This window comes from Pezoporus occidentalis, unplaced genomic scaffold, assembly GCF_034315485.1.
Source record: "Pezoporus occidentalis ecotype Australia unplaced genomic scaffold, CSIRO_AGI_Poc_V1 ctg76, whole genome shotgun sequence".
NCBI lineage: Eukaryota > Metazoa > Chordata > Aves > Psittaciformes > Psittacidae > Pezoporus > Pezoporus occidentalis.
In genome coordinates this window covers 2,337,661-2,356,307 of record NW_026916115.1, presented here as the reverse complement: position 1 = coordinate 2,356,307, position 18,647 = coordinate 2,337,661, and the positions used below count along the sequence as shown (strand labels likewise).

The 18,647-nt window shown below is 42.6% G+C and overlaps 1 protein-coding gene across 14 annotated transcripts in view; it reads left to right on the top strand.

The window, feature by feature from the left end:
- Positions 1–18,647, top strand: part of RASAL2 (RAS protein activator like 2) — a 185,577-nt gene that overhangs the window by 156,888 nt on the left and 10,042 nt on the right. For 9 of the 14 annotated variants that reach the window (XM_062602286.1, XM_062602290.1, XM_062602281.1 and 6 more), the window contains 9 exons: positions 498–1,052; positions 2,801–2,945; positions 5,379–5,523; positions 6,403–6,639; positions 7,367–7,568; positions 10,250–10,449; positions 11,439–12,300; positions 16,529–16,678; positions 18,038–18,240. In XM_062602286.1, the coding sequence (XP_062458270.1) occupies positions 498–1,052; positions 2,801–2,945; positions 5,379–5,523; positions 6,403–6,639; positions 7,367–7,568; positions 10,250–10,449; positions 11,439–12,300; positions 16,529–16,678; positions 18,038–18,240 (2,699 nt within the window). The remainder of the gene's footprint in view (positions 1–497; positions 1,053–2,800; positions 2,946–5,378; positions 5,524–6,402; positions 6,640–7,366; positions 7,569–10,249; positions 10,450–11,438; positions 12,301–16,528; positions 16,679–18,037; positions 18,241–18,647) is intronic. The other 5 variants (XM_062602288.1, XM_062602283.1, XM_062602285.1 and 2 more) reach the window with 3 other exon arrangements.

Genomic DNA, 18,647 nt, shown 5'->3' with positions numbered 1-18,647 from the left:
CTGTGGGGGCACAGTTGGGGGAGGGGGGTGGTGGAAACAGGACCAAAAGGAATTTGAGCCAGAGTGAGAATGGGGGTCAAGTTATTGATCAGCTGGAAACATCTGATAAGTCACCTTCATAGTTGCCATACTACCTTTGAGGGACAAGCTAACAGTTTCCTTATTCACAAGAGTAAACAATACAGTGTGCCACACCAGTCTAGCAGCTTTGAAGGGCTTCTGTGTGGAGTGTTTGTTTTCTAAAGCATTTCAGATAGAGCTTTTTAAGAAGACAGATGTTCTAGTCCCCACCTTTGGCAAACAAAAGACAGCCCTTCGCCTCTGTTTTAGAAAATGTCTGATTTTCTAGAGGTTCTGAAGATCAGAGAATCGCATTCTGAACTCTGACCCTGTCCCTACCTTGGACATAAAAGGCAGCCTTTTGCTACTGCTTTAGAAGACAGAATCTTCAATTTGTAGGGATTTTGAATCCAAGCTGAGCTCTTTCTTCTGCACAGGACAACTGCCGTCGAGCTGAAAATGTGCTCCGTCTCTGGATCATTGAAGCAAAGGACCTGGCCCCCAAGAAGAAATACTTCTGTGAGCTGTGCCTTGATGACACTCTCTTTGCCCGCACCACCAGCAAAACAAAAGCAGATAACATTTTCTGGGGAGAGCACTTTGAGTTCTACAGTCTCCCACCTCTTCACAGCATCACAGTTCACATCTACAAGGATGTGGAGAAGAAGAAGAAAAAGGACAAGAACAATTACGTAGGCCTGGTCAACATTCCCATGGCCAGTGTAACCGGTCGCCAATTTGTGGAAAAATGGTACCCAGTCAGCACTCCTACACCCAACAAAGGGAAATCAGGGGGACCTTCCATTCGGATAAAGTCCCGTTATCAGACCATCACTATCTTGCCCATGGAGCAGTACAAAGAATTTGCAGAGTTTGTTACCAGCAACTACACTATGCTCTGCTCTGTGCTGGAACCTGTGATCAGTGTAAGGAACAAGGAAGAGATGGCTTGCGCTTTGGTGCACATTCTTCAGAGCACTGGGAGAGCTAAGGTAAGAACAGGCATCTCCTGTCAAAATGATTACCTCTCACTGCTGATCAGTGATGCGTCCTCAGCTAGAAGCTAGGTAGCCTGTGACCATAAGCAACAGCAGGAGGCACTTGATGGGGTAAGGCTGAGAAAAGGGTCTCAAAAGTATATTTGAAAAAAATTGGGCAATTGAATCTACCAGGAAGGCATATAGCTAGGCATCCTACAAACAATGATTAAGAGTTGATAGATTAAAGATGCTGCATACAAAGTATAATAAGCAGGAGGACTACAATTAATGTTGTCCTGAAAGGTTAGGGCCTGTACTTGAGTCTTCAGCAATGTTTTCTGTTTTTCTAAAATCATGATAGAGGATAAGAGATAAATAAGCAAGAGATTGGTAAACTGGGGAATTACTTACTTCTATAAATAAGTCTCTGATACAGTGAGCAGCAGGATGCCGTTGTTGATTCAGTGCTAAGTCAGCGAATCAATGCTTACATTGACTTGGTCAGCATTTGAACAGCCATTTGGGGAATCTATACTCAATTAATGGTGATCCCAGCTGCCTCAGGGATGTTATTAGGACTTCTGGGTGCACGCTGATGGTTCTCTCCAAGGCAGCAGTTGGAGTGAGCCTCAGTTTCTTAAAATAGATTGTGGGACAATATCTTGTAGGTCTTGGGAAAGTCTGAGAAGCATTAACAAGCATGGATTTATCTGGATGCTGCCTGCCAAGTGGGTGTGTGAGTAGTACCAAGCTGTAGTACTGCCACAGTACCCTGTTCTCCTCTGGTGCTCTGTGACACTGTGTGAAAGGAACACAAGGTTGGTTGTCTGTTCAAGAGAAGCTGGTAGCTTGGATAGCTTCTATAGGATTGTGCTGAAATCCTGCTGGAAAATAGGCTCTGGATTCCTGCAGTGCTAGCTACAACAGGTAGATAAATTAAGTATTAGAACTTTCCCTTCCCAGCACCTGAATGTTTGAACCTCTATTTACTGGAAGCATTGAGCAGCTTAGGCTGCCATAACCTGAAGCTGCTAAGAAGGTACATTTCCAGTTCACACTATGTGGTGGTGATGCAGCCAGATACTCCCAGTTTGTGCCAGGTGAATATAATTCTCTCCAATTTTGCAGAAAAGAAACAGCAATAATGGATTGAAAACCAGGAGTATTTTTAATGTATTTTTGAACTATACTTAGCATACATAATTTGTTTTGTGTATTTTACACACTTACAGTGCATTATGGCTTTTATATTGTAGTTAATGCAGTGAACCTTACTACAGCACTCTTTGAACTGTTGGGGGATGCTGCTGTTTGCATAAGAACCAGCAGGTCACAGTTATCGCTCAGTCTAACTTCCATTCTGGATTTTTAAATCCAAGTTTATATGGAATATTCAGTATTAAAAGATAAATGTGATATCACAGTTTCTTTCAGCAGACAAAGCCACTGATAGACTGGTGAAGGGTTCTGCTCAGGATGAAACACAAGCCTGGCCATAAAGGTTTTCTTTTAGAGATTTTTGCTTTTCCCTTTATAACTTGTGATCTATATAATTTTATAAGTATAATAAGCCCTAGAGGAGCTTTAGCTATTTCCTTAGCCCATACTACATGTAGCATCTGCAGCTCTTGTCCCAGGCTGAGCAATTATTTTAGTAATCTTCTGGCTTCTGTTTATCCTCCCTTCTTGGCTTCTGCAGTTAGCCTGGCATGACCAAATATGTTTAAAATAACCTCTTGCCATTTGACCTTTTCCTTCAGGACTTCTTGACGGATTTGGTGATGTCTGAGGTAGATCGTTGTGGGGAGCATGATGTCTTGATCTTCAGGGAGAACACACTTGCTACCAAAGCTATTGAGGAATACCTGAAGTTGGTAGGGCAGAAGTATCTTCATGATGCACTAGGTAAGAAGGTGCCTGTCACCTCTGTGCATTGCAGTGGCTAACCCTGAACTGTCTGCAACATGACCGAAGCCTTGTGCATCTAGGAATGTGGGATGGGAAGAAACTGCCTCAGCACTCAGCCAGGTGTTTAGCATCCATATGGCAAAATACATGCTGTCTTACTCTTGATGCCCTTCCTACACACAGGAAGGTACTCTTTGGTGCCTGCAGAAGTAGTATTCAAGGCAAGGCAAACTGGATTTGATACAGCTGAGTCCCACTTAATTGCTGTATCCCCATGTTATGTTTTTCTGGGTAACTTTCTTCTATGTCTCTAGTTGGGATGAAGTGCTGTAATACTGCAGTTTATTTGTGGGCAGTGCTGATTGTTCCATCTGATATATGAACAGGCTTAAAAAACAGATTTTTGACACATAGTTTAACAGCAGAAAATGAGACAAATACTTAGTGTTGTGGTGTCAGGAGTGAGTCTGGTGTTATGTGCAATGCAGTTAGGTGAAGATTTCAGAAAGGGTTATGAATGTGAGGCATATATTTCACTAATCCACACAATCTTTGTTACCCATGATTGCACAATGAGCCACCCATCCCCCTGTTGTTTTTTTGGATGAAGAAAGCTTTGGAAATTGATACAAGGAAAACAAGATCAGGCCAAAGCCAAGTCCCACACCACATCCTTTCACAAAAAGAAAAAAAAAAAGGCAGCTTGCTTTCCCAGCAGTCTTGCTTGTCCTCAGCAATCCCAGACACTGGCAAGTCATCAAGGAGATAGTTGGCTAAATTAGTGCTCCAGGGGTCAGGATAGTGAAGTCTGTGATTATGCTCATTTTGGCCATTTCTTAAGTGTAATGAGCCTCTTCTGGTTGTTTTATTCTCATGGGTGGAACCACTGAGCATAAGTCACAGTCCTGGGCTCTCACCTGGTGTGGAGAAATGAGCAGCATATTACTTTGTGCTGTGCTTTGCAGCAGACTGAACAATCAGCTGTGGGACCAGTATATTACATTTGACTGCAAGCCCCTTAATGTGCAGTAATTACATAAAAATATTTTAAAACTAATGACTTCTAATATATATCATTTAGTGCTGAGTGATAAGACTGTAAATCATAGACATGAGAGATGGAAAATCCCCCTAAGGTCATCCAGCTGTCTGTAGCTCAGGGCAAGGTTGCTTATGACAATATACATCTAATTCATTGTCAGGTTTTAAATGTCATTTTGCTCAGATGCCGTGTGCTTTGAAAGGATTAACATTACGCTTGGTGTTAGCTATTTAATACATCTGTAAGTACATCTTAGTATGTGATGAAGCCTGGATCTTGTAGACCAGAAAGATTAAGTTTCAAATATGTTAACGGAAAAAAAATTATTCAGTAAAGAGCAGTTAAAGCAGAATTGGCTCAATAGAAGTGAGAGTTTTGCAAATAAATCTTCTAGATACTCTCAGCAGAAATTTTTTTTGGACCCCACCAAAAAAAAGAAAAGCTTAAGAAGATGTGCTGCCTGCTTTGCTTGCAAGAACACTGCTGACTTGAGATTTGGGGAGGGGGTTGGGAGGTGTTTAAGGGTTTTTATGAAAACAAAGACAAAAAACCCTTTTGCACAAACAAGCCTTGTGGTGTTAGCTCAGAGCCAGCAAGATCATCTGAGGAGATGAACTTAAAAGACATTGAATCATTAAGAGAATGAATAGTTTTTCTTAGTGAACAACAGTTTAAAAATCACTTGGTGTGCTAATATGTAAGAGAAAAACCAGTATGTCAAAGGAAACTTCATCTGTTTTTATGTATGTCCAGTTTCTGTTCTGATGCTGTAAGAAAAGGATAACAGAAATTCAAAGGATTTTGAAAGATGCAGGCTATAAAAATGTTGTAAGGTGTTAATAAGAGGTTGAGAAAATTAGATGTATCTACCTAGCACTTGAGTATTACTCTTATTCAACAGCAATGTGACATTTTTAAAAAATTAAAGAAAATGTAAATTTAGAAATAATAAAAATAAATATCATTGTCAAGTGCATTTCCTGTGGAAATTATGAAGATGAATAGCACAGCGTTGTTTCTAAGACTGTGGATAATTTTATAGTTGGTAATACAATTTGAATACAAAGTCAAATCCTGTTCTTTAGGCTACAAGTGAAGTGTCTGCAGGGTTTGTAAGCAAAGCCGTCCTGATACTGTACCTATATTTGAGGCCAGCGAGGGCACGGGAGTCCAAACTCCCATGGGCACCAGCCATCTAAACTGGCACATCAAGTGCTCTGTTCTAAAAGACCTGGAAGGAGTTGTATCCCCAACATCTGGTGTCTGGAGGCTGTATTGCAGACATAGGGAACAGAAGAGGCAGTTGCCAAGGAAAGACATAAGTAAGGTGTGTCAAGAAGGCTTTTCATGTAACTACCCTGGTTTGTCATCCTCTTCCCTTTGTCCAGGGGAATTTATCAAGGCTTTGTATGAGTCAGATGAAAACTGTGAAGTGGATCCCAGCAAATGTTCATCCAGTGAATTAACAGATCATCAGAGCAACCTGAAAATGTGTTGTGAGCTGGCTTTCTGCAAGATTATCAATTCTTACTGGTGAGGCATCTTCCCTCCCCTTTTCCCCCATTAGGTCATTTGCTTAGAGAGTGCCTGTTCCTCCTCTGAAGACAAGAAAACAGCAGTACGGAAAATAGCATACACCCATCTATCTTCTGAGACTGACTTAGTTTCCTTTCCTGACTGCCTTACTATGTGTGACACCATGTTGCAGGTGGATCTTTTGCCCAAACTGAGGTATTCCAGTCCAACACACCGTACCTGTCAGGAGCATCTGCTGAAATACTCTGCCAAGGGAACACATACTGAGCTGTGACTCAATATGAAGGGAATAAAGTGAGAAGATAACAGCTTAGCTTGAACTTGGAATAAAAAGTTGAAAGTTTTGATGTGTATAAAAACCTTTTAGACCATTTAAATCTGTAGAATTGAACAGGAAATCACAGGGAGGAAATGTTGGCAGAGAGATTTCTATTAATCTGTGTTTCTGAGTAGCAGTGAAAGAAGGGCCTTTCTGCTTCAGAATGAAGCACATGTGAAATATTGGGAGAGATTTTGACAAGCAAAACAAGAAATTCAGTTAGAGAGACGACTTCAGTTCAGTGTGTTTTTAATGTTCTCACACCCTGTTTGTTCCATGGTAGCAATGGATAAGTTCTTAACTCGCAAACCAGTGTGTCTGAAAATGGCTTCACTTAACATGTATGAGCAAGGCATGCTTTAAAGAGTACTTAAGTACTATCGGATTAAATGGGAATCTAAGAATAGATGCCTAATGACATTTCCTACCCTGGGGGGGGGGGGGGGGGGAAGAGAGGGAAGAGTTCACAGATAATTATTGCAGGTGATTGGTCAGCAGTTCAAATTTTTGCATCTCACTGCCCATGCAATTTTATTTCCTGGTTTATTGTTTTCTAGCGTGTTTCCTCGTGAGCTGAAGGAGGTATTTGCATCTTGGAAGCAGCAGTGCCTGAGCAGGGGCAAGCAGGACATCAGTGAACGCCTGATCAGTGCCTCTCTCTTCCTTCGCTTCCTGTGCCCCGCTATCATGTCCCCCAGCCTTTTCAGCCTCATGCAGGAGTATCCTGATGACCGGACATCTCGCACACTCACACTTATTGCTAAAGTCATTCAGAATCTTGCCAACTTTGCTAAGTAAGTGGTGGCAGTAAAACTGAAATCTGTGCCTCTAGGGGTGCAAGTCCCTGCAGGTTACTATGGAGCAAGAAGAGCCCTGCTTGGTAGTCATGTTTGCAGGCAGCTGATTCTCTGGCAAACTGAAGTCAGCTTTAGAGAAGGAGGAAACTTCTCACTTATATATGATCACTGTTCCCCTTGAGACACCTCAGTGTTGAGCTAGATAAATTCTCCTTTTCACATGCAGATTTGAGCTGTGTTGAATTCAGTAAAGGGGACACAGTATAAGACCAGGAAGAGTCATGCATTAGCATGTCAGTGTGTATGCTATTTCAAAAGAAAAAAAAGCCTGTTCCCACCAAGGATCACGGTTTTCCTCCTTTCTTCCTCTAAAATTCCTATCTGAATGATACAAAGGGGATGGCATTTCTCTTAAAGGGGAAGAGATGCAGAAAAGGGAGAAGAGAGAGGGTGAGAGGGAGGGGGGGAGGGATTTGTTGAGTCCTTGATCATAGTATGAACACTGAATTATTAGTATTTAAGTAAGTCAAAGAAAGCAGTGAAACTCTTAAATTGTCCTGTTTGGGTTTTTTTTTGTTGTTATTGTTTTTGTCTCCCAGCACAAATCTTTGGAAATGCAGGTTTAAAGTTAAGCATTAAAGTAATTGACTGTAAGAACTTCTACTCTGTATTTGGTGTTGAGATTATTGACTGGGGTTTGCCCCCATCCCCTGTTTTCTTGCAGGTTTGGTAATAAGGAAGAATATATGGCCTTTATGAATGACTTTTTGGAACATGAGTGGGGAGGAATGAAGCGTTTTCTCCTGGAGATCTCTAATCCAGATACCATCTCAAACATGCCTGGATTTGAGGGCTACATCGACCTGGGCAGAGAGCTCTCAGTTTTGCATTCCCTCCTATGGGAAGTTGTGTCCCAGCTTGATAAGGTAAAGCAGGCTGGAGGCCCAGGAGGGTGAATCTGGCAATTGTATCGTAGCAACAGTAAACACTAGGAAACATCAAGGGAGCAGCTGAAACCTGCTTTTGGGAGAATTGCTTTTGAGAGGAATGTTTGACAGTGGTATTTCACAATTGTTCTTTCCATGATTTCAGATCTGGGCATGTGAAGTGGTTGGGCTTCAGCAGTAAGTGCAGTTTGCAGCACCTTAAGGAAGGTTGGGTGTTCAGTGTGGAGAGGGCAGCACTTAAAAGTAGACCTGGAATTCACTAAGCAGCCAGTCCTTTCTCATAAGTGAGCTGGAAAAAAAGGGAGGGTGTTTGGACAGAAAATGAAAATATTGCAGTGCCCTTTTTGATGCTAATGGAGGTGCTTTGCTGCACACTAGACACTACTTTGCCCAGCTCTGATGGAGTAATGTGTTGGCCAGGCAGACTGTTTTCATGAAAGACCTGATTCAAAGTCTACTGTGATGTTCTCATTTCTGTAGTCTTCAGATTAGCTTTTATTATACAAGAGGATGTCATGTAAAAACCTGGATCTACTCTCAGTTTCATCCTGTAACAAAAGCAAGATGCTTTCTGCCATTGTGCTGGGGTCATATACATTGTCCAGATTCTGTTCTGCTGATTGCAGTAGATACCACCAACAATAAACATTGCTTCCATTTAGCTATAGAAGGAGAAATGGCAGTCGTTTGTTCTTCCTTAACTTTGCAGGATTCAAAACCATTAAAACCTTAGATAGCAAAGGTAGTTGATAAGACCCAGAAAATCTGAGCTGTGAGTCATTATTTTTTACAAGTGCTTGGAACTGTTCCATTTTCACCTTTTAGAGGTTGCATTATTTTGTCCATATTCCATTTATGTTATTCTTTCTTTTGAAACTGGAGAGGTGAGGTGAATGGCAATGTACTCTTAATATTTTTATTGCATTGAGGTTTGCCAGCAGTTATTTGTTGGGTATCTATTTTCTCACAGTACATCATTTAAGACAGAAAACAAAAAAAAAGTGAGTTTTTTGCATCAGAGTAAATTGAAATGTCCTTGACTCAAAAAGGCAATATATATTAACCTTAGTTAATCTTAGTTTGATAACAATTTATGTTCTTGTTTTTCCATTTCCCTCCTACATACACACAGTGTATATTCATAACGTCGTAGGCAGCAAAGTCAGCTGTAAAGACAGTTCAGCAGCCTTAGGAAAACAAGCAAAGTGAGCACTCAAAAGACCAGATCATCCCCCGTTTTCTACAAAGTGGGGTAAACCCACAGTGCAGGGCATACTGCCATCTCCCTCTAAGCTGCTCAGGCATCAGGTGAAGACAAACCCAGCTCCAGTCTTTAGAACTGCAAATGGATCTTCAGACTTGGTGTTACTTACTGTGAGCTGCTCTCTGAATGCAACAGTCCTAAATGTCTTGGGCTGCAAAAAGATGGAGGAGCCAGGCCTGGATAAACTGTCAAAGCAGATCTGCTTTGCCCTTTCTTGTAGATTAGATGCATGGATCTATCCTAACAGTCCTTTGGGAGCTGGTATAGTGGTTTGCTAAAAAGAGAATTGAGGGGTAAAGTTACATGCAATACTGCTTTACTGTAGGTAATGACTGGGAAATGATGAGAGAAGTCACCTCAGAGATTTTAATAGACACAGAAGAAGTGCTATGTGAAAGTGTCGCAAAGAGACCTTTCTTTGGAGCCAAACTATCTGAATACCAGCTTACAGGAAAAATAAGGATATCTTTGAAAAGAATATTGTCTTTGTAGCAGAGCTTTGCTTTTTTCTAAATCTCCAGCACTTTTCCCTTGTTCCTGCAGTCCCAAGAGCCTGAAGATGCCCTGTAGATGAAATAACCAGCAGTGACCCAAAGAGGGGAGAAAGATACAGAGCCTGAATGAGCAGACTTCCTTGCTGGAAGGTCAGCTGCTCCTATCCTAGGCCTGGCCAACAATGAGCTAACATGTAATCGAACCAGAAGCTACACATATAATTCCAGGCTGATATGATAATGTTGGGATGAGGAACATTGATGTTTTCATGCAGTTATTTTTCACTTTTAGGTAGGAAGAATGCCTTAATTGTTGATAACAGGGTGCTACTGAAGGTGGCATCAGTGTAGGATGCCAAAAGCAAAAAGCTTACAAAATGAAAACTTTTCCTTTCTCTCCATCTCCCTCAACCCTCGCAATTCTCTCATGATCCACCTGAATGCCGCATCCCTTTGTCTGTTGGCATGCATTTCCTTTACCACATGACATCCTTTGCCTGGAAAGCCCCCCAACTAGCTCAATGTGTAGTCTTTGAATGCACTTTAATGAATAGATACCATAGTTTTCACTTTGACCTCACCCATCCTGGACTTAATTTGCTTTGCATGATAGTTTTGCATTGGAATGGCAATAGTTTTGTTTTATTGAGCATGATTTTTATTTTTGGGGGTCAATCCTAATTTCTTTTCTATTTCCTTTTCTTTCCTCAATGTCTGCTGCACCCCGTTTCGTCTCCTCCATCCATCTCGTCGCCGTGGTTACGCTGCTCCGTAACACTGCATTACGGTCCTGCCACACCCGCACACAACCACCCACCCTCCTTCCTTCCACCTCCACCCCTCCGCCTCTGTGCATCGTTATCAAAAACTGGCGGATGTCGCGGTGCTTGTTGTCCAATTAGGGTGAAAATTCCTTCCTACAGGCGACCGTGGCAAAACTGGGACCTCTTCCTCGTATTCTTGCTGATATCACCAAATCAATGACCAACCCTACGCCAATACAGCAGCAGCTGAGGCGTTTCACTGAGCACAGCTCTAGTCCAAATGTCAGTGGCAGTCTCTCCTCAGGGCTTCAGAAGATATTTGAGGACCCCACTGATGGGTATGTAACATCCAGAGCTCAAGGGAAGATGTGGGATAAGGGGGTTATTAAGCCTGTTAAGGGTTGAGTGCTTCATCAGCTGAGCTGTCTGCCCAGGCCAGCTGTGGGAAAGGGGAGCTTGGGCCTCTGTCACAGGGAATACACAGTCCCAATAAGAGTAACAAAAGGTGGCACTAGAGACCTGAGGCTTTTCGCTTACTCAGGACTCAAACATGTCTGCGGGTGTCAATGACTTCAGCTGCTAAAACACAGTTTTGCAATTTACTGCTAGTCTTAGTGTCCGGATGCATAGTCAGCCACAGTCTTTCCTTCTGGTGATCAGACCACTTATTTACTGCTAATAAAAAACATGGGCTGTAGGTGGAACTTGTTATGAGGCGAACAGCAAAAGTAGTCCCTCCTCTGTTCAGTGCCGTATTCTACATACTGTAATAGCTGTTCATCCGAAGCAAAAAGCTGTGACATGACAGAACTACTAAAGAGCTTTGATACTGTGGTCTTAGAGTAGTTTCTGTCTGAGATATGAGGGCTAGTTTTGTCAGGTATAAGAGCCAGTTTTGTTACATGGAAATGTCTGCCTTCTGAGCTTACATCTAGGTCTGCAGGTACCTGCACGCAACTCCTGTTGAATTTTCAGACCCCAGCAATACATAATGCTGGTAAAGGGTTAAATGCGATCTGAACTGCTCTGAAGTCTTGCTGAAGACAGAAGTGTCTAAGGGGGGAGGATTTGATGGGAATGGTTTGCATTTCACCTGTAAAAAAATGAAGATGAAGCACTTCTTGAATCAAATGTAATTTTCAAAGATAAGTGGTAATTAAGGAAGAGTGTGTTCTGACTTGAACACAAAGAGCTCATAAAAGGAAATCTGGTTCCTTGAAGCTTTCAGATGGGGGGGAGGTTAAATGAGGTGGAAAGACTTCTCTGGGACAGATCTTTAAGGGTCTTGTCTGCTTAAAAATTAACCAAATTCCATTCTGCTTCACAGTGACTTGCATAAGCTGAAGTCTCCAACCCAGGAAAATGTCGATGGATATTTTAGGGGCAAGACCTTACTGTTGGTTCAGCAGGCATCCACCCAGAGCATGACTTACTCAGATAAGGATGAAAGGGAAAGCATCTTGCCCAATGGACGTAGCATCTCTCTCATGGACCTCCAAGACCCTCACACGGCTCACACTGACCATGCTTCTGTTATGCACGATGTGCCTTTGCGCTTAGCTGGCAGCCAGCTCTCTGTCACACAGGTGGCAAACATCAAACAGCTGTGGGAAACTCAGAGCACACCCCAGAGTGCTCCCCAGGTGAGAAGGCCTCTGCACCCGGCTTTGAACCAACAGGGCAGCCTCCAGCCTCTGTCGTTCCAGAACCCAGTTTACCATCTCAACAACCCAACCCCACCAATGCCGAAGGCCTCTGTGGACTCCAGCTTGGAGAACCTGAGCACTGCCAGCTCCCAGAGCCGAAGCAACAGTGAAGACTTCAAACTTAGCGGACCCAGCAACAGCAGCATGGAGGACTTCACCAGGCGCAGCACGCAGAGCGAGGACTTCTCTCGGCGCCACACGGTCCCAGACAAACACGTCCCCATCGCACTGCCCCGCCAGAACAGCAGCAGCCAAGCACAGATCCGCAAAATGGACCAAGCCGGACTGGGTGCCAGGGCCAAAGCACCGCAGTCCTTGCCGCACAGTGCTTCCCTGCGGAGCACGGGCAGCATGTCAGCAGTGTCCGGGGCCATGGTGACTGAACCCATTCAGAATGGGAGCCGGTCCCGGCAGCAGTCCTCATCCTCTAGAGAGAGCCCTGTCCCAAAGGTGAGGGCAATTCAGAGGCAACAAACACAGCAGGTAAGGAAAGCCTTTTTCCATGTTCTTTCTGCTTTGATGTTTAGCCGATTGGTGCATCAAGCTTTGAAGCTTTTGACCTTTGAGTTGAATTGAGTTGAATCAAGAGTACTGGCACTTTTAAGTCAGTGGCCAGTAGCAAGTGTATGGAATAGTCATGCTTTGTTACTCTTACAAGCTTGGCAAGCCTAGCCTACCTGTTATTTTTGGATGCTTTTGTACTAAATATTAAAAAGAAAAAATAAAGTTTTCCATTGCCTGCTGAAAGAAACAAAACTTGGAAATTTCCCTGAATAAAACAAATAGAAGAAGCTTTGTTCTAAATTGTAGCTAAAGTTGCCACGTGAGACTGCATTTGCCCTGTGGTGCTAATTTAAAAGATAGTTACGTAAAACCAGAGAAATAAACAAAGAGAAAATATCATAAGCTGCTGCCAAAATAATAAGTAAGTACAGTTATCTTAAGTGTGGAGAAATCTGTGTTTCTCCATAATGCAACAATCTATTGCTGGTTCCCAAATAAGTACTTCTTTTGCATTAATCACCCCAAACTATGAATAACGCAAACACTTGCTGGAAAGCAGTGCTTATATGTACCGACTCCTGAAGCACTTTATCAGTTCTTCATGGGCAATTGTAAATCAAGATTTTCCTGTCAAAAAGCCAACATTCCTTTACCTTTAAAAAAAAAATTCCTGTTGTGAGTGTATGAAAATCTTTTCCTGAATTAGTTTACTGTTAAATAGAAAGTGCATGTTTAAATGCTTGGTATTACAGCAAAGGTAGAAAATGTCTCGGTCTGTAGGTCTAAGGGAAGGTGGTTGTTTTTAGGAATGTCATGTAAGTGCATTCAGACTTATCAGCTGGGCAAAGTGAGGCTCTTGAAGACGCCACCCATGCTGTTCCTCGGGGTTAAGTGTTTTCTTCCTGGTCACTGTGAGGGTAAGCATGGTCATGTTTGATTAACCTAAGTACAGAAGGAAGTTTTTTAAGCTCCTGCTTTCCACAAGACCTTCTATGAAGGACGCTAATCTGCAGACAGGCATGAGCGAGGACTTCCACTCCAGAAAATTGCAGCCCCTGTGGTTGGGACGGCACCATGCTGTTGGAGAAGGTATATCCGCAAGCAGTAGGAGGTTATGATCCTCCTTGCTGATGTAGCCCTGATGGCAAAACCTCTGGTGAAGACATGATTATGCAGGGGAAACACTTGTAACCTAAAGCTGGCAGAAGAACTTAGTTGCCAGCCTGAGCTCCTCATCTGCCAAAGATTTTACTGGTATCACTGTTGGTGTAGCTTTCCTGGCGAAGTCCAGAATGTTACAGATGTAAGGAGGAGAATCTGGATGATGATGCCTGGGAACCCAGGGCTTCAAAATTACTTTGATACCTCAAGTTCATTAAAGTACAAGGAGAACAGATAACACTGAATCACAAAGCAAAGCTTATTATGCCAAGTTAGTAATACTGAAAAAAGTAATTGCACATTATTTGAAGTGCATATGTTTGTGTCCTTTGGAGCCTGTGTTTTTGAGTATAGAGGGGTTGATAAGTAAAGTATTTTGAATACAACTAAGCCTAGTGTGGAGGTGGTAGGAGTTTTTTAGGCGAGTAACAAGGATAAATTTGAAGGATAAACTCCTTTGCATTTCTCAGGCATCCAGTGTAAACCTGTATTAAATGATCTGATGAGTCTGATTGTATGGTTCTGTGCAGTGTCCTAGCCAAAATCCTCAGGGAGCTGGTGTCATTCCTCAGGGCTTCTTGTGGGAAGTGTCTACACAAATTCACAAAGAAGGCTTTACATCGAAGGTGTTAGGATAAAGAGGGGAAAGTACAGGTGGCATGTCTCCAGTCTTTGTGCATACACCTTACTTGGTTGGCTCCTGCACTGTGTGTATGAACAAGAAGCACTCAGCTGTTTGCAGACCTCTGGCTCTGCTCATCTTAGATTGCTGCTTACCCAACTGCCTCCCAGTAAATCAGTTACCTTTGCTTGCTTAGCAACACAGTGACTGTCCTCTAGCTACTTTCTACATTCGGCTTTATAGATGCCTCTGACTATGACTGGCTTTAGGGCAGTCTTCTTCCTCTCTCTTACAGGCAATGTGCTTTCACTTATTTTTCCACTCTACTTTCCATACTAATTATTTCCACTGGATTCATTAGAGTACTTGCTCCTACTTTATTCAGATGAATCAATTTGTTCTTTACTTCCCCACACCCTTGAGAAATGTCTTGAAGTATACCAAATGGAGTGGCCAAAATTTTTTTGAGGCGAATTCTATTGCATCCTTTTAATTGCAAATTGTGTTGTGGAATTTTGTTCTTATTTTTAAAAGAAAAAGAAAAAAGTGAAGTTGGGCATGTTCTTTCTAGGCATGCTTTGTGGGCGTTATAATTATTAGACTCTGTTCTCTACAAGTCCCATTTGTTTCTGAATATAGAGCTAGGCCCTTTGTTTGCTGGGAGAGGTCACTTTTTGCCTTCCATTTCCATTTAGTAGGTAGGTGGGAATAGAAATGCCAGTGTGTTCCTCTGGAAGAGCGGCATAGAGGGGAATTAATACATTTTCCTAGCCGGCTCTTCTTTTTTTTGCCCTTTATTAGAGTATAACTCATAACCCATTAGCATGTGAAGTGCTTGCAATCCACTTGGTCTTCGTAGGCTTTCAGAATTTGGCTGCTGAAAATATTCTGTCCTACAGCTTGCAATGTAGTTTGGCAAGGTTTGCTACTGATCAGTCCGTTAGAAGGCTGGTGATGAAGGTTATAGTCACCCTTCTGCTATCTTAGTCCTCTGTAACTCCAGTGAACAATGACACTGTTCATCCATAGCTGTTCCTAATTCCTCCAGCAAATTCCCGGAGCCAAAGTATTTACCTTCAAGAATGGCCCGTGGCAGGGCCACACACACTTCACAGTCTCCCTTGCTATGCCTGCCTGACAGCAAATACCGTAAAAAAAATCTAAGGAACTTTGCCAGGCTGTCACACTGCACTTGGAAGTGGCTATTAGCCTTTCTGCACCGAAGGCTTCCTCCTACAGAAAAGGTCTCTGCCAAATCTAGGGATTTTTGCCTAATTTCTACTCCTTTCCGTTGCCTTTATACCCATTCTTCCTGAGGATTCTTCCAGTGCTGGAGTCTTCATCACTGCTCAGGATAGCTGAGCCATTGCAAGCAGAGTCTCTGGCCAGAGCTGGCATAGAGTATACACAGCATGCACCAGCCCTGTCCTCATGAACACGAGAAACAAAAATTGAGGTTGACATGATCCCTTGCCTAGTCATGTAAAGAAGCTGTTACTCCCGTACAGAGCTCCTGAGACTTCAAATCCCTCTGCCAGGGAATATGTTTCACTTTGGTATAATACTGAAATGAAGCAGTGAGCTGAAGAGCTGCTTGAGCACAAAAAGAAGCTATAGTTGGGGCGAGGGAAGTTGATCTTTCACATTTCTCAAAAGTTAAGACAGTGTTGTTCTTTCAGGGATAATTATGCTAATTCCTGTGCTTATAAACTTGTCTTTGTCCATGAAAATTGCTTGGAATTTATAGCAAGCCATATTTTCCCCAGCCAGGCAGAGTGCCTTTTTTCTTTTCTTGGCTTGCTTTTTCACATTCCCTTAAAAAGGGTAGCCTCTGATGATGTTTTACAGTTCTAGTAAGCACTACTGGCCCTGACTTCCTTTCCCAGCCTTGTCGGGGTGTATATGCTGCAACAGACCATCTAAATCTGATAGGCACTACAGTGATAATGTTACACCTCTTTGCCACTTTAAGTACTGCTGTGCTGTCTCATATCCAAGTCATGCTCTATTGCCAAGCCTGGCTGAGAAAGCTGCTCCCAAGTCAAGCTCCTCTGTACTCCGAAGAAACCAATCTGGCTTACCTGAACAGGCTGCAAGTGAAGCTTTGTCACTCTGTTTTCTTTGTGAGAGAAATCACAGGTTGAGAAAGCTCTACTGAAAATCTGGTAGAGGGTGGGTGTGAACAGGATTTGGAAACAAGAACTTTTCCAGGGAGAAACTAACTTAGGCAGAAAAATTTCTAAAGTTCATTGGTTTTAGAGAGGCTCAAGTAAGTACTCCCAAAGTCAAGGGAGGATGCAGTATCTCTGCAGGAGAGATCTGGGGGATTCTTTGAGACTGACAGGTTCGTGGTAATTTTTCTCCTCCAAATAAACTGTATTTTAGAGCTGATTTGAATGTGATTTCCCTGAAAAATGCTTACAGGTATCTCTGCTACAGGTTCAGTCACCTGTGGACTCTGCCACAATGTCACCAGTGGAAAGGACAGCTGCGTGGGTTCTCAATAATGGGCAGTATGAAGAAGTAGAGGAAGACACAGAGCAGAATCCAGATGAAGTCAAGCATGCTGAGAAGGTAGATTTTATTCTGTATGCAGCCAGCTCAAGGGCTGCCACTGAGTCCTGTGCACCTTACAGCTAAGTTCAGAATGGCTTTCAGGAGCTGCTGTGACAGTCATGCTTTCAAACACAGGTTGTATTGTCATAACTTCCTGCTGTACTTGCTGTCACACTTAACTGTAATACAGTATTCCATATAGTAGATTAGCCCACATACAGGCTGTAGCATGTCAAATGGGTGCAAACTGACACAGCTGAGAGTTTGTATGCTACAGGCTGGCATTTGGCACTTAAGTGCATTGTGAGTCACACCGCCTAAGTATATTAGATCCTGTTCAAGTCATTACTTTTTATGACAACACTATAGCTACAGCATACTGCCATTTTGCTATGCTTGCAAAGCACTTTAGTGATCTTTAAACTCCATTTAAAAAAAAATAATGATTGTTAACGCAACTGAGTATAGCTGAGGATATGCTAAGTGATTGTACAAAGCTATGTAAAATGCAATTCAGTCATCATCAGTAGTTGCATTAAAATTTTACGTTGGGCTTTGCCTGAGCCAAATGCCTGTCATCTAGGTAGTACAGTGTTTCTGGGCTACACAGAAACATCCATGATCTTTTCTTTTTTAAGCATATTTATATCCAGGAGTAGATACTATTTTTCCAAATACAGTTACATCTATACGCTGCTATGGTGATGAAGTTTCATAAGAGGTTTGGTATTTTGAGAAGGCAGGAAGTGAGGAGGAGGACATTTGGTGGACAAGAAATAGGAACACATGATTGTTACGAAAGGTAAATGAACCCAAAAAAAAGTGGAATATGTTGAGATCCATTGAACTATTGCAGAAGTGATTGTCCATACAGGCAGTAAGTAGAGCAACAAAACCTCAGCCAGGTAAACTCACAGGCTCTATTCTGTAGTGAATGATTTGCTCTCTCTTCACACATGGTTTCATGCCTTGATTAGGAACTGAAGAATGAGTTATTTGGGTCCTATACCAGCTTGTTTTGTAAATTGGGTCACCCCAGTTGAGCACTGTTAGCTTCTGTCTGGGAACTGCATGAGTCTGGAGTAACTGGGTATGTTAGCGGTCAGGGCTGTGGAGCCATTTCAGAGCCCTTTGACCGCTTAAATTGTGCTACAGAATGACATCCTATAGTGTGTGAACAGCTTAATGCCTTCAGCGGGAGCCTGCATGCTCCTTGCCTGTGGTTACCCACAGTTGCTTGCTTATCATTCCCTTTACTTCTATCAATTTATTTTTCATGGAAAAAACACGTCCTCTGAACAGCAGCAGCAGATTATAATGATCTGATCTTTTCCTTTTTTCCTCTGCATCTGATTCTTTCCTTCTTTCCATCTGCAGTATGAACAAGAGATAGCAAAGCTGAAGGAGCGCCTGAAGGTGTCAAGTCGACGGCTGGAGGAGTATGAGCGGCGCCTCCTGGTGCAAGAGCAGCAAATGCAGAAGCTACTGATGGAGTACAAGTCTAGGCTGGAAGACAGTGAGGAGAGACTGCGCAGGCAACAGGAGGAGAAGGACAGCCAGATGAAAAGTATCATCAGCAGGTGAGGCTTTGGGAAGTTTGGGACTGTGTGGGTCAAGCAGCTCCCCTGTGTCATGTGTTCTCATTAAGACTAAAGAAGGTAGTGGCATGGGCTTCTTAACATTTCTGGACTGATACCATCCTGTCTTACAGACGAGGAAACAGGGATGCATGTGTGGAAACGTGCCTCACATTGCCAGGAGAATGAAGGAAAATATTTAGGAATTTTTAACCCTGGTCTCTGTTGTACTTAAACCAGGTCTTTTTGCTTTGTTTGGAATATGTACTCAAGGCAGACAACAGTTTCTTGAGAGTTGCATTTTTGGCACTGTCCATTTTGAGAACAACAAGGTTAGGTGATTGGGAATATCAGATGGATAGATAAACTTTTCCATGTGCAGCAGAATTCTTCTCTTGCAGAGCCAGGAC